This window comes from Talpa europaea, assembly GCF_964194135.1.
Source record: "Talpa europaea genome assembly, chromosome: 4".
Taxonomy (NCBI): domain Eukaryota; kingdom Metazoa; phylum Chordata; class Mammalia; order Eulipotyphla; family Talpidae; genus Talpa; species Talpa europaea.
In genome coordinates this window covers 17,286,696-17,301,424 of record NC_140070.1, presented here as the reverse complement: position 1 = coordinate 17,301,424, position 14,729 = coordinate 17,286,696, and the positions used below count along the sequence as shown (strand labels likewise).

At 40.2% G+C, this 14,729-nt stretch overlaps 1 protein-coding gene across 1 annotated transcript; it reads left to right on the top strand.

Moving 5' to 3' along the window:
* On the top strand, nucleotides 1–7,562 carry MSMO1 (methylsterol monooxygenase 1; the record flags this gene model as incomplete). The annotated part of the gene is made up of 5 exons (XM_084232444.1): nucleotides 1–265; nucleotides 2,302–2,450; nucleotides 3,429–3,555; nucleotides 5,441–5,595; nucleotides 7,367–7,562. The coding sequence occupies exons 1-5, from the start codon at nucleotides 11–13 to the stop codon at nucleotides 7,560–7,562; spliced, it is 882 nt and encodes a 293-aa protein (XP_084088570.1). The 5' UTR covers nucleotides 1–10.
* Nucleotides 7,563–14,729: the final 7,167 nt, after the last annotated feature.

Sequence of the window (14,729 nt, the reverse complement as noted above, 5' to 3'; positions counted from 1 at the left end):
GATTTGGAAAATGGCAACAAATGAAAGTGTCAGCATCTTTAGTTCAGCATTCTTGGCTGTGGAATATGCAGATTCTCTTCTCCCTGAGAATCCTCTGCAAGAACCATTTAAAAATGCTTGGAACTACATGTTGAATAATTATACAAAGTTCCAGATTGCAACATGGGGGTCCCTGATCGTTCATGAGGCCCTTTATTTCTTATTCTGTTTACCTGGATTTTTGTTTCAGTTTATACCATACATGAAAAAGTACAAAATTCAAAAGGTGAGTGTGATGTCCTTGCAGTGCAATGTTGCCAGTAGTGTCACTGAATATTTTAAAAGCAAATATAACTTTTGAGAGACTCTAGACCAGGGCTGACCAATAGAATTATAATGAAGGTACATGTGTGATTTAAAACGTTCTAGTAAAACACATAAAAAGACATCAGGAAATTAATTTGTATAATCTATTTGACATAGTAAATCTGTTATTTCATATTCTCATTCTCATAACAACTCTTCAAAATCTGGAGTATATTTTGCACTAAGTTTAGTTCCCCTCCATTTAGACCAGAAATATTTAAATGCTCACTAGCCACTGTTGCTAGTTGCTACCATATTGGGCTGAGCAACCCTAGATCATTATTGATAATGTTTCCAGAATAATTTGTTAAATTGTGCTTCAAGTAGATATGATGACAATCTTCTTTGAGTTTTTAAATTTTACTTGGTAAACTAGCTCACAGGAAAGTTAGGGGGATTTGTGTGTATTATTTTACAGTTCACTCTAACCCCTGATATCTCAGTCTCTCAGTGTATGTTAATATTCTAAGACTTTGATCAGTATTACTAAAAGTGTTGTGTTTTCCCTAAATATATGGTGGTAGTTCTCTAACATTTGTGTCATCCTTAATAAGGAGGTGATGATGTTCTTTGTCCCTAGGTATTTGCTCTAAAGCACTAAACTCTTCTTGAGAGCCCACTATGCGTGCCAATGTGTTGAGATGTGCATGTGACTTTTCTCAGTGTTATGCAAAGCAGTGAACACTATTGACAAGTACATTAATGAGCTTGGCATGTTTCAGAAGGGAATCTGGACTAGCTTATTAGAGAAAGCAATGATTTATCAGCACTTGATAAGCCCATGATAGTTTCTACTGCTTTCTGTTCACTTGCCTAAAAAGTCATGCCAACTAGACCGTGAGGACACCCAGTCCTGTGGAAAGTACTGGTCTTTGGAGACTAATCTGCAGTCAAGGTCTGGTTGTGAGGCAGTTTCTCTGTTTTGCTCAGTCTGGAAGCTTCCTGGCTTCTCCCAGTGTCACTTTAAGCAAGTACCAATGTTGATGCTCCCTGGGGGGAGAGTGCAGAGGTCAGGTCACCAGACACCTAGCAAAAGGGGTAAGAACAGAGGGCTAAGGGGGAAGGAATTAAAGAGAATTGGCCCAAAGGAGAGCATCCTGTCACCTAAGGGACACATTGATTCCAAAGTGCTTCTTAGGGCCTCCCTGGTGGCGCAGTGGTTGAGCTCTGGGCTGCGAAGCTGCCCGCAGCCTCTGCAGCGCCGGTTTGATCCCCAGCCGCCAATAAGGGTCCCACATGGCGCAGCAGACCTCACATGTCTCACCCCTTGCTCCCCTCAGCAGTGTATTTCATCAGTCTGCCTGTTGTGTTCCCTGCTCTGGCTCTGGTGAATTCTCTCACCCTCCAGCTCTTCTGACTGTACCCGGTGCTTGTATGAATAAATAAATCTTTAAAAAAAAAAAAGTGCTTTTTAGATCAGGGCCTGCTTTTGAAAGGCAGAATCATTCTGGGAGTGAGTGCTGCCAGATGACTCGAAGCATCAATTTACCTGTGTAATAAAGGCATCCAGTACCGCATGAATGGCCGCTTCAACAATTGTGGGAGGTGGGGGGTTAGGGTTAGGGTCCCCAACCCTAATCTTAGCACATTTCTTCTCAGAAATTCCTCGTAAACGAATTGAATGACCTGTGGGCAGCAAAGACTGGCTGAGTTATTCCTTCTATATGTTTCTTGGTTTGTTTGAAATCATTATGAGTGTTAAACCTGGGTTTGTCTACAATTCCTTTACCTATTTTACGTAATGATAATAGTTGTCAGGAGTTTAGAAGGGGAGGATGTTGTGATTCACAGGCCTTAGTTACTTTAACACAGAAATTAATATAGAATTCATGTAACAGAACAAATGAATAGAATTAAGGTCTCATGGAAACATTAGAGGGAAAAATATCTTCACTTCTCGTCAGGCTGCCCTGATTGCAGAGGCTTGTGCTAAACACTGATTTTTTTTCCTCATAGGATAAACCGGAAACATGGGAAGGCCAATGGAAATGTTTAAAAGTTATTCTCTTCAATCATTTTTGTATCCAGCTCCCTTTGATTTGTGGAACCTATTATTTTACAGAATATTTCAGTATTCCTTATGAATGGGAAAGAATGCCAAGATGGTATGTAATAAATATGGGATGTTTATACTCAGTCATGAGTCTGTTACCTAGTTTAGATCTATTTAGTGTTTCTCTTTTTTCATTTGGTTAATATTTGTATAAATAAAATGCGGAATGTGAACCATTATAGAAAGTTAAAATGCTCCCATTTTTACAAGTATAATTTGATGTACTATTTGACTGCAGCTTCTTGCACCAAACGTTTCTGTAGCATGCTTTTTATGAAGGTGTACAGAAACGTGCTTATGCTAAGAAAAAGCACATTACATTTTAACTCTAAAATGAATTTTAAAAATGAGAGAAAAGTTCGTGAGATTTATATAAATTGTATCTATACAAACATGGTCTGAGCACAAGTCTTCAACTATCTGTTTCTGATATAACCTGAATATAGATATACCAGTATAGATAAACATTTTTTATATAATGTATATTCAACATGTAAGTGTCCATTTGTGTATAAAACACTTTTTGCCCATTTCACTTATGTCCTCATCTTTGGTGGGAATAAAAATGATGATTTGAGGGCCACCCCTGGTGGCACAGCGGTTGAGCGCTGGCCTGCGAGGCTGCCCGCAGCCTCTGCAGTGCCGGTTCGTTGCCTAGCTGCCGGCGAGGGTCCCACCAAAAAAAAAAAGAAAAGAAAAAAAATGATTTGACTATTATTAATCTTGCTGTAAGTCCTTCAGTAATAGTACTTTTATCTTGGAAACTTTGAAGTTGTTTCTTCACTCTGACTTTATCCATATATTACCTAGCATTGGTATAGTATCTGTCTCTTTAACCCTCAGGTGATATTGTAGTGCTACCTTCTAGCTCATAGTTTGAGAGAATTTGTTGCTCAAGCTCTCCAAGTAGGTCAGCCTGGTAAGTGGGTGTTTGGTTTCATGCAATGTCTCAAGCAGCAATCCCAAATACAAACCTAGATTGTTTCAGTAAAAGTTGTTTCATGACCATTTCATTTTTTTTCTCTTAAAGGTACATGCTTTTGGGACAGTGCTTTCTCTGTGCCGTGATCGAGGATACCTGGCATTATTTCCTGCATAGACTCTTACACCACAAAAAACTGTATAAGCATATTCATAAAATGCATCATGAATATCAGGTATGTTAGAATTAAATTTAATACACTTCTTTTTCTATTGGAGACACAAAGTCATAATTTTTACCTCCTGGGGCTTTAGAAAACTTGTCAGTGATATTTTTATTTACGTTGGCATAATTGTAAGGAATATCACATGCATACAAACACAAAGCCAGTTCTACAAGTGCTTTTTAGTATGTTAATTTCATGGTACATTGGGACATGATAGGAAAATGGTACACAGTCAGTCATCTAGATTCCCATCTTTGTGACCAGAGTTCTTTCCTGCCACAGTTGGATATCTGGCTACAGTCACATGAGGGTCATTTAAATGGGACAACAAAACTTCTAAAACAATTGCTGGCTTAGTTTTTGCCCATTCTCACTGCATGACTCACAAAAGGAGTGATTTTTTTTTTTTTTTCCACAACTGCTTTGATGTTGTGCTGTCAGCCTGGCTATGTCCTTATGTTCTGCATAATAGAATACCATTATATGATATTCTAAATCAGACTCCCCTTTCTTGGTAGAATAAATTTAGGTGTTTAAACCACAATCAGAGTTCAAGTCATTTGTTTAATGCCTCTACCTTAAACCATGCAAGACAGTTGTTAAGGTTGTTTTAAGAATATTCCTAGACTTTTTGATGTTTCGTAGGATCAGGAAGTTATTTTTATTGAAAAATTTCTGTTATTTTTATATTTAGACTGGATATATAATCATACATATAGAAACAGTATAACTTTATAAAACTACTTGCATAAATAAATTAGAATATATGTAGCAGTCAGGATTTTCCAGAGAAACAGAATTGATAGGACATACACACAAAAAAGAGATTTATTTTAAGGAATTGGCTCATGCAATTGTGGGTCCTGGCAGGAATTACAAGAGTCAGCGTTATGCACAATGTTATACTACTCAGCAATCAAAAAGATAAACTCATGCCATTTGCAGCAGCATGGATGGAGCTGGAGGGGATTATGCTCAGTGAAATAAGCCAGAAGGAAAAAGAAAAAATATCAGATGGTTTCACTTATAGGAGGAATATAGGGGAACCAAATAAAAGATCTGAAAAAAAAAATAATACTAATAGAAGAACAAAGTAACAGGCAACTATAAATCAGACAATCTACAGTGGTGAGGGAGGGAGAGGGATCAAAACAGGGGTGAGAAGAGCATAAGGAACTATGGGATGGTGCATGGGTAAATTGGTGGTAGGAATTTTACAGGGACTACACCTGAGAGGAGAAAGCATATACTGTACAAAAAGGAACAATGATGTAAAATAAATATAAACAAATTAATTAAAAAAAGAAAAAAATCAGTATTGTGGTCTTGCGCCTGAATTCCACAGGCAGCAGGCTGGATATATAGGAAACCTCAGTCTTTGCTTTCAAGATCTTTTTTTCTTTTTTTAAAGATTTATTTATTTATGCATACAAGAGCTAGGGTACAGGCCAGAGGTGTGGGGGGTGAGAGGATTCACCAGAGACACAGCGGGGAACAGAACAGAAGATCTACTGAAATACACTGCTTTGGGGAGCAGCGGGTAGAGGTCTGCTATGCCATGTGGGTAGCTCCCTGGCTGGCCGGGAGTTGATCTTGTGCTGCAGTGGCTGTGGATTGCTTCATAGGCTGCATCTTAACCCTTGCACCACCAGGTTTAAGATCTTAGCAAAATTGAATGAAGCCCACCTGCACTATGGAGGGTGATTCTCGTTTACTGAGTCTACTGAGGTAAATGTCAGTCACATCTAAAAAATACCTTCACAGCAACATCTAGACTAAGGATTTTGACCAAACAGTCAGGATTTTGACCAAACTAAGGATTTTGACCAAACAGCCTAGCCAAACTGATGCATATTAACCATCACAATGATTCAAGGTAGTCTGTTTATTTTAGGCTCCATTTGGGTTAGAAGCAGAATATGCACATCCCCTGGAAACCTTAATTCTTGGAACTGGATTTTTCATTGGAATCATGCTTTTATGTGATCATGTGATTTTACTCTGGGCCTGGGTGTCCGTTCGCCTCTTGGAAACCATTGATGTCCATAGGTAAGCTGTGGTTCTTACTCTAGTGTAAGGGGTCATGAAATTCTTATTACCATATTTCTAAGATTATCTTTAGTTCTAAGTAGGCCAAGAGGGGTAGTTAATCTTGTTAATACCGTTTTTAAAGAAATGAGCACAACCATTGCTTCGAGAAAATCATAAACGTTAAAATAATAGAGGTTTTTTTTTTTTTAAAGATTATTTATGCATACAAGAACTGGGGTACAGGCCAGAGGTGTGGAGGGTGAGAGGATTCACCAGAGACAGTGGGGAGCAGAACGGGCATACCGACTGAAATACACTGCTGCTGAGGGGAGCAGTGGGCAAGACAGAAGAGGTCTGATGCGCCATGTGGGTAGCTCCCTGGTCGGGGATCAAACTCGTGCTGCAGTGGCCACGGACAGCTTCCTAGGTTGTGTCTTGACCCCTTGCGCCACCAGGGAAGCCCGGTTCGGTTTTTTTTTTTAACATCGTGGGCTATGGCTACTATCATTTTTACAGTGAGGATATATATTCATGTATTATTTTGTCAAATGAAATAAAATTTTGATAGTTACTACAAAATGGTCCTCCCAAAGGATCCCTATTTAGTTAACAGTCATTTTCTTTATGGCTTAGGGCTTTCTGGAAATACTGTTCAGATGAAAATTTTTTGATGATCTTAACATTTTGGTTAATGAAATATCAATTCAGGACCAGCAATTTTATCCTGTGATGAACCTAAATGCAACTTTTAGGTGGAAAAAAGAGACTGAAATATTCTGCCTTCATTGGCTGACAACATTTCTACTGTGATGAAAGCACTGTTTGTAATATGTACATACTTCACTTGCTTTCTTTTGATTGGAATACATTTTGTGGTAAATTATTGCTATTGACTGCCTTTCATAATGCCTAATTGACCTGATTTTTCGTTATTTTAAATCCATTATATATTTGTTGCGTTTTGACTTGGGACTTACTACTGTATCAATGAAAGTAGAATAACAAATTCTAGGAATTAATTTGAAACCACTGAAGTAGCAAAATTAATGCTTCCAATCCTAGACAGAGATTGTCTAGATAAATTGTAAGTTAGGACCTTGTCATTGTTTCCTTTCATTTTTCTTTTCTCCCTTCTTCCTTCTAAGCCTCCTAAAGGGAGGGAGGAAGGAGGGTGATTTAGGCCAGTATTATTGTGGCAATCAGGTCTGAGATTTCTAGCTATAAATAAAGCAGAATACCTGGGACTCTTTGAAATCATGCCCCCGCCCCCACTATAGAAAGCATGCTGGTATTTAATTAATCACGAGACATTTAATTCCAACTTGTCATTGCCAAGAAAGTGCTAGAAGTTGCTACACAGTGATTCTCTTATGTAACCTCCTTCATGCTTGATACTAATTTCATATAACTTTTCCTGAAAGACATGTAGTATGAACATTATAGACTATGGTGAGAAAGCACTAAAATAGAAAAGTAATTCTTAAAAATCTGTGTCTTAAAGAGTCTTCACTCTAACCCCCAGTCCCTGAAGACTGATTGGTAGGTAGATATAAAATACGTAATATCCATAGACATTTCAAGATTAAAAAATTCTTAAAGTGGTTTCTTGAATATGTACCATTTTCCCTAAGTTTTTGTCTTGTAAACATGTCAGAAATGAAGTGACTTAGGTAAAGTGGAAAGTTACTTGAATTCATTAGGGAACATGCAACTATCAATGAAAACATCAGTTATTTGAAGTGTTTTTCTTTCTTTCCCTTAATGATCATGTGTATCATTTTCATTTCAGTGGTTACCATATTCCCATAAACCCTTTAAACCTCATCCCCTTCTACGCTGGTTCTCGGCATCATGATTTCCACCACATGAACTTCGTGGGGAACTATGCCTCGACATTTACGTGGTGGGATAGACTTCTTGGAACGGAATCTCAATATGCTGCCTACCAGGAAAAGATGAAGAAGCTCGAGAAAAAGACTGAGTAAATATTTCATATAAACCCTTCTGAAGATACACATTTTCCTGATTCAAAGCTAGTAGCTAACATTGCTTCTGGGGAACAGAAATAAGCGTGTGTTTTGGCTGCTAAGTGATTAGAAGAACATTAATTATCTTTAATTATCTTCCTAATGGGAACTTTTTCTACTTTACATACAAGTTCTGTATGTGTAGAAATAAGCAAATAAATATTTAAGTATAATTTTCATGAACCTTTTTTAAAGACTGTCGCTGATCTTACAAAAGGTTTTAAGTAATGGAAGAAGTATTAATCTGTGTCCTTCCCACCAGTAATACAATAGGCTTAGGTTGAAATTGGCCTTTAAATCTTAAATATATAGTGGTCAAAACATTGACCAATGTGTTAACCTCATATTGAACTTCAAATATTTTTTTGAATTTGCCTAAGAGCAAAATATCATGATTGAAGGACATCAGTTGTTACAGTATGAGTGAGGCTGCTGATTCAGGAAGAGCTGGCAACAAGAATTACCACTCTTGTCCGGCGCTGACCAAATTGGAACAATTCTCTTTCTTTGAGGAGTCCTTTTTTGATCACAGTGTGCTACTAGCATCTGTAAATTAAGGCATTCTGTGCCAGTGTGAGTGAAGTATTTTAAAAGTGTAATGGTTTTGGGGTTACTTGAATTTTTCAAAATATTGAGCTTTATTTACCCTTTCATTTATGTATATCAAATTTTCATTAATACTTAAAGCTGTGTCCTGAGCTTTTGTGAACTGACTTGGTATCTTTGCACTTTGAGCTGTTGAAATAAATGAGTTTTGTCTGATTATTTGGTTTCCAGTTTTGAACATCAGCTGTCACCTTTTAGTGTTATAAGGAAAATTATGGAAATCCTTGTAGTGATTAAGTTTTATTTAAAAAAAAAGGGGGGGTAATTCTATTTTTAAGTCTTTGTAGAAAATGTTTTTTGCAGCTTCATTTATTTTATTTTTCAATATTATGTTTTGGTATTGTGAGAAATTCCATTGACCTAATAAGGTGGAGGATATCGAAGTAGCTCTTTCCTCTGCTTAGAAAATAACTATTTTCTGTTCCAGATAGTAGAATAGAGCTAAAATATATAGGGCTGATTTGATCTCCAGTTTCTAGATTCTAACTTAAGAGTTTATAATTCTTAGTATATGGTGATAACAAATTGTTATTTTTTAAAATATGGAGCTAATTTCTGATAATTTTTTTTGAAAATTTAATTCAGTAAAGAAGTTCTGATTAGTATTCAAGAAGATAGAACTGACACTGTTTTGCCGACATGTGTTCTAATTTGTTCCTGATTCATATGGCCCTTTTTGCACTCCCTTTCACATGTGTGTCATATTAGTGCATGACTGAGGGGTGCCCAAACGTAAAGGGTGCACCCTTTGAAAGGGATCTGGCCACTCGCATGCACACAGGCAAAGGAAACAGACTTTTGTATGAGATTTTTATTAGAATTGGTGCGCATAGAAGAAAGGATTTCAAACAACAGCAGACTCCGAAGATGACATATCCTCTCCTGGGTAAGTACCCAACTAAAGAGGCTTACCCCAAAGCCAGACCTTGAAGCCTGAAAGTTTGCCACAAGTCTAAGGTACCTTTGACAAGGCACCACAAGAAAAGCGTAAGGCAGGTCCAGAGACCTGGGACAGAAGGAGAAAGAAAATGCAGACTCAGTCTCATAATCCACAATGTGATCAAGGTAATGGCTGTCTCTGTCAAGGACCAAGAATGGTCTCTTTGTGTGTCTCCCTCTCCTCCAAGTATCCACATATCTCTCTTCCATGTGTGTGTTTAGTAAACATGTTAGCTCTTCTCAAATAGCAGTTTCGGTGCTGTACTTAAAGTTGTCTGTTTAATTAAAAAATACCTGTAGGAATTCTTTTATTGTCTCCTTTTCTCTCTACCTGGTACTGATGGAATGCATAGAATCTTAATTAGTATTGAAAGGTGACTCCCTTTCAGCACATGGGGAGAGTGACATCTACTGGTAGAAATGGTGCTAAGCAACTTGGTACCTTCTAATTCACTATTTTCATGCTAGTTCATTTCACTGAACACTTGCTGTACAACCTGAGTTGTGCTGCGGGCTTTTTTTTTTTTTTTAAAAGATTTATTTATTTATGCATACAAGAGCTGGGGTGCAGGCCTGAGATGTGGGGGGTAAGAGGATTCACCACAGACAGTGAGGAGCATAACAGGCAGATCTACTGAAATTCACTGCTGAGGTGAGCAGTGAGCTAGACAGGAGAGGTCTGCTGTGCCATGTGGTTCACCTCCCTGGCTGGGAATTGAACTCAGTGACTGCAGATAGCTTCATAGTGCTGTGTCTCAACACCTTGCGTCACCAGCGAGGCCTCTTGCTATGGGCTTTTAATGCATGATCTTTTAAGCCTGAAGTAAATGTTTTCTTCAGTTATGGATGAAGGAATTGTCCAAAAGAGATTATGTTACCCAAGATCACAGGGCCAATCTTTCAACTTAGGAAGCCATTCTTATTGCTACTAGGATCACTGCAATGGAGACTTGTGTCTTCTCCATAAAAGCAGGCAATGTTTCACCTTCATGTATAATCTTTTAAGAGAAGAGATACTTGAGGGCCTCCCCTTGGGGCGCAGGCGGTTGAGCTCCGCGCTGTGAAACTGTCTGCAGCCTCTGCAGCGCCGGTTGGATCCCGGCTGGCCAGTGAGGGTCCCACATGGCACGGCAGACCTCTCCTGTCACACCCACTGCTCCCCTCAGCAGTGTATTTCGTCAGTCTGCCTGTTCTGTTCCCCACTCTAGCTCTGGTGAATCCTCTCACCTTCCCGCGCATCTGGCCTATACCCCGGTTCTTGTATAAATGAATAAATAAAATCTTTAAAAAAAAAAAGAGAGAGAGTAGAGATACTTGAAAGTGTTAGCCACCCAGAAAGTGGTAAAATTCATAAGCATTTTAAAGCAAATAGTTTTTTACAGAATTTACTGGCCAGACTTTTTAAATTACCTGAATTAAGGTTCTTTTAGCACTTGACTGTGAGATGAAGATTAATGAAAAGTACAAAAATACATAGAATTGAATATACTCTGGGGGAATAACAGAAGCGATTCCTTTGTTTTCTTCAATTATCTGGGATTTTACTAAAGTAGGAATTTGGATCCTTGACTTGAAAATGTAATGAGTAGTAACCTGTGCTGAAGAATTATCTGTAACGTCATGTTTACCTTTTTATTCTTTTGTACGTATTCTGGTTAAAGGCATTTGTTCCTTTAGAAAGGGATCAGTCTTATTAAATACCACAGAGCCAGCCAACACCTAAGTTGTGACTCTTACAAAATGCAGAGCTATGAATTCCACGTCTGAGTTCACATCCCTGTGGCTGACGGAAGGCGGTATCTAAGTTCTCCAGGAGTGAGCTGTCGGGTTGTATGTTCCACCTCTGAGGATTTGGTTCCTAATGAATATTTAGAAGTGTGGCAATGAAGGCTCTGGGAGGTGACGAGTGCACAAAATCACCAGGGGACTGTGACGAAATGTCTTTACGATATATACTTAAGAGTACCATTGGCTTCTGAATGCTGAAAAGAAGCCTGGTCTCCAGCATATGTAATCTTTAAACTATTAAGAAAATATAGGCAGGAGCCTCCCTGGAGGCACAAGGGGTTAAGTCTTAGCAATATGAAGCTGTCCGCAGCCACAGTAGCATGAGTTTCATCCCGGCCAGGGAGCTACCCACATGGCGCAGCAGACCTCTCCTGTCTTGCCCACTGCTCCCCTCAGCAGTGCATTTCAGTCCATCTGCCTGTTCTGTTCCCCACTCTGTCTCTGGTGAATCCTCTCATCCCCCGCACCTCTGGCCTACACCCCAGCTCTTCTATGCATAAATGAATGTCTTTTTTTAAAAAAAGAAAATATAAGCAGCACCTGGGGCAGATGCAGGCTCAGCGCGTCTACAGGAAAGGGCCTGTGGCAGAGAATGAGCCTGGATGACACGCAAGAGCTGCTCACAGGAGACAAAACCAACACTAGGGGTGGGGAGGGGATACGAAGGCACAGACCCAGGCTACAGGTTGCCCTCCTTTCCATTGCCAGACTCTTTTGCTTCAGACAACGGGAAAACCTCTTCCTCAACATTTCTTCTAGACAATGAGGATATGGATAGCTTCCATTTTTTGAAAGTTCTGCCTATATCACTCCACTTTTATGAAAGACGTGGGTACCTATTTTCACCAATAGGAGGAAAGCCAAAAAACAGATTTTCACTTTTACAACATATGGAAATGGAAATTGGCATCAACGTTGGTTTTCAGCACATGTTCCAGAGGCAGTGCACACCCTGCCCAGCAAGAGTGGCCGCCAAGTGCCTGCCCCGGAATGACTTTTTTTTTTTTAAAGATTTATTTATTCATACATACAAGAACCGGGGTACAGGCCAGACGCACGGGAGGGTGAGGATTCACCGGAGACAAAGCAGGGAACCGAACAGGCAGACTGACGAAATACACTGCTGAGGGGAGCAGCGGGCGTGACAGGAGAGGTCTGCCATGCTATGTGGGATTCTCACCAGCCGGCTGGGATCAAACCTGCACTGCAGAGGCCGTGGACAGCTTCACAGCGATGTGCTCAACTGACTGCGCCACCGGGGAGGCCCCCCCCTCCAATGGCTTTATACAGGTGCGTGTTTATCACATCACTACTGCTTTTACTATGTGTGAGTGCTATTTTAGGTTTTATGTATTATTTGGTATGATTTGGTAGGTTATTTGGGGGGTGTGGAAGGGCTCCAAATATTTCCATATAAATAAACGATAATTGTTTGCTTCTCACTTTAAGCCAGTTCTACTCAGGAAAGGTTTAGAGGAAAGTTCTAGTTTCCCATCGTGGGGGAAACCTGTAATACATTTCATAGAGTTTTATGAAGATAAAGTAAGGTGCTTCATGTGAAGTATGTTGTGCTACATGCAATACATGTTAGCTATAATTTCTATTAAAAGTTTCCTACTTTATGGACCTGGCTCAAGTCTGACTCTATCACCCAACCTTCTTACTGAGGCCTGGTTCCTACTGCAGGTGACAGTAACCTCTCACCCCTCCACCTTGCTCCAGGTTCTGTAACACTCAGCTCCGTCGGCCTCAGTGCACCCTACCTGATGGTTCCACCTCTTTTTAAGCCAAAGATTTCTACTTTGCCCCATGTTCTCTCATTCTTCTGTACCTTTGCCCATGCTAATCTCTCAGCCTGAAACAGGCTCAGTGGGGGTTATTCACATGGCCAAAGGCAGGCAGGTCGTGAGTGCCTCTGTGGTGGAGGCCTGGGACTCTACTACACTCTGTAACTCCCCTGTATTCTTTATATACCTGGCATGAAGTCTTGTGTGCCTTTGGACTTCAGGAAATGTCTATTTAAAAGTGGGGAGAGTGGCCTCCCAGGTGGTGCAGGGGTTAAAGTGTCAGCGCTATCAAGCTGTCGCCAGCCACTGTAAGTTCCGTAAGTTCCATCCCACATGGCACAGCAGACCTCTCCTGTCTCAGCCACTGCTCCCCTCAGCAGTGTCTTTCGGTCCTTCTGCCTGGTCTGCTCCCCACTCTGGTGAGTCCTCTCACCACCAGCACATCTGGCCCACACCCCAGTTTTTCTGTGCATAAAATAAATCTTTACAAAAATAAAAGTGGGAAGAATGTAGGATTTGGCCATTATGTAGGATTAATGTAGGATTTGGCCATTATACTACCATTTTAACAATCCAAAAAATTAATAGTAGTAAATAGCCTGGGGAGACTGTGCAAAGTGAGGTGACGTTTATGCCAAACCCAGAACCAGGGCAGGGATGGGGCTGCTGGGCTAAGCTGAAGGCTGTCTTATAATGCTTTGACTCCTTAAAGTGTCATTCATTAGTGCAGATTTTTCTGAAACATATGACCTGATCTTCTCTTGTAAGGAATAAATCACAGATTAGAGGGCCTGTGTGTCCATTTAACTTGAGAACAGACTGTGCCCATCTAATAAAAACAGTTGAAACTCTGCTTAGTCTTGTGGTAATTTGGAATCCGACTTCCTATATCCCACAAAGATTTTCTGAGGTTGCTTTTGTTATCAAATAATTGATCTGCTAGTAATACAAGGTAGGGAAGAAGTAATAGGGAATGGTCACTGCCCAGGCATGAATGATGACTGTTAGCATGTAAGAGAAGCATTCTGAACCCCTTAGCTCTTGCAAGTCTTTATCAAGAGGAAAGGAAGTGACAGCTTTATGAAAAGGGGACCGACTCCTGTAGAGGAAGAGCTATTTAATAAGTGCCTAGTGAGGAAGAGCTATTTAATAACTGCCTAGTGAACTTCGAAGTTACCCATGAATTACATTCCTGAGGAGGGAAAGAATTTGCAAATGTGAGTGTGAAACCAATTTAGAAGCTCGGGCACCAAGTCAGTCTTCTCAGAATTTTCTCTTTGTGTATGTTGGGTCCAGATTCTCTAGAGAAGATGCTTCCAGTCTCTGTTGAAGAAGAATATGTACAGACACCCTTAGTCTGGGGATGGAACCTGGTCCTTTACACTCACATGGTTTCTCACTGCATTTCTATCTCCGTGTCCACATTTCCCCACTTTTAATATAGACACCAGTCAAATTGGATTAGGACCCATCATCATGACCTTGTCTTAACTACATCTTTTTTTTTCCCCAAAGATTTACTTATTTATGCATACAAGAGCTGGGGCGCAGGCCAGAGGTGGGGGGTCAGGGGGTTGAGAAGATTCACCAGAGACAGAGTGGGGAGCAGAGCAGGCGGATCTACTGAAATACACTGCTGAGGGGAGCAGTGGGTGGTTGAAACAGGAGAGGTCTGCTGCGCCATGTGGGTCACCTCCCTGGCCGGGGATCGAACTCTTGCTGCAGTGGCTGCCAATAGCTTCATGGTGCTGACACTTAACCCCTTGTGCCACCAGGGAGGCCCTTAACTAGATCTACTGCAAAGAATTTATTACCAAATAAGTTCACAGTCACAGGTCCTAGTAGAGCTAGGACTTCAGTATATGGGGGGGGGGGGGGGGGCAGAGGCGGCACACAATTCAACATGTAAGAAACTGTGGCTATTGTTTCCCTTAATACTAAATAGAAGAGCAGACACACTATAATCTTGCTTATTTCTAAAGAACTCACCACATACTCTTCAAAA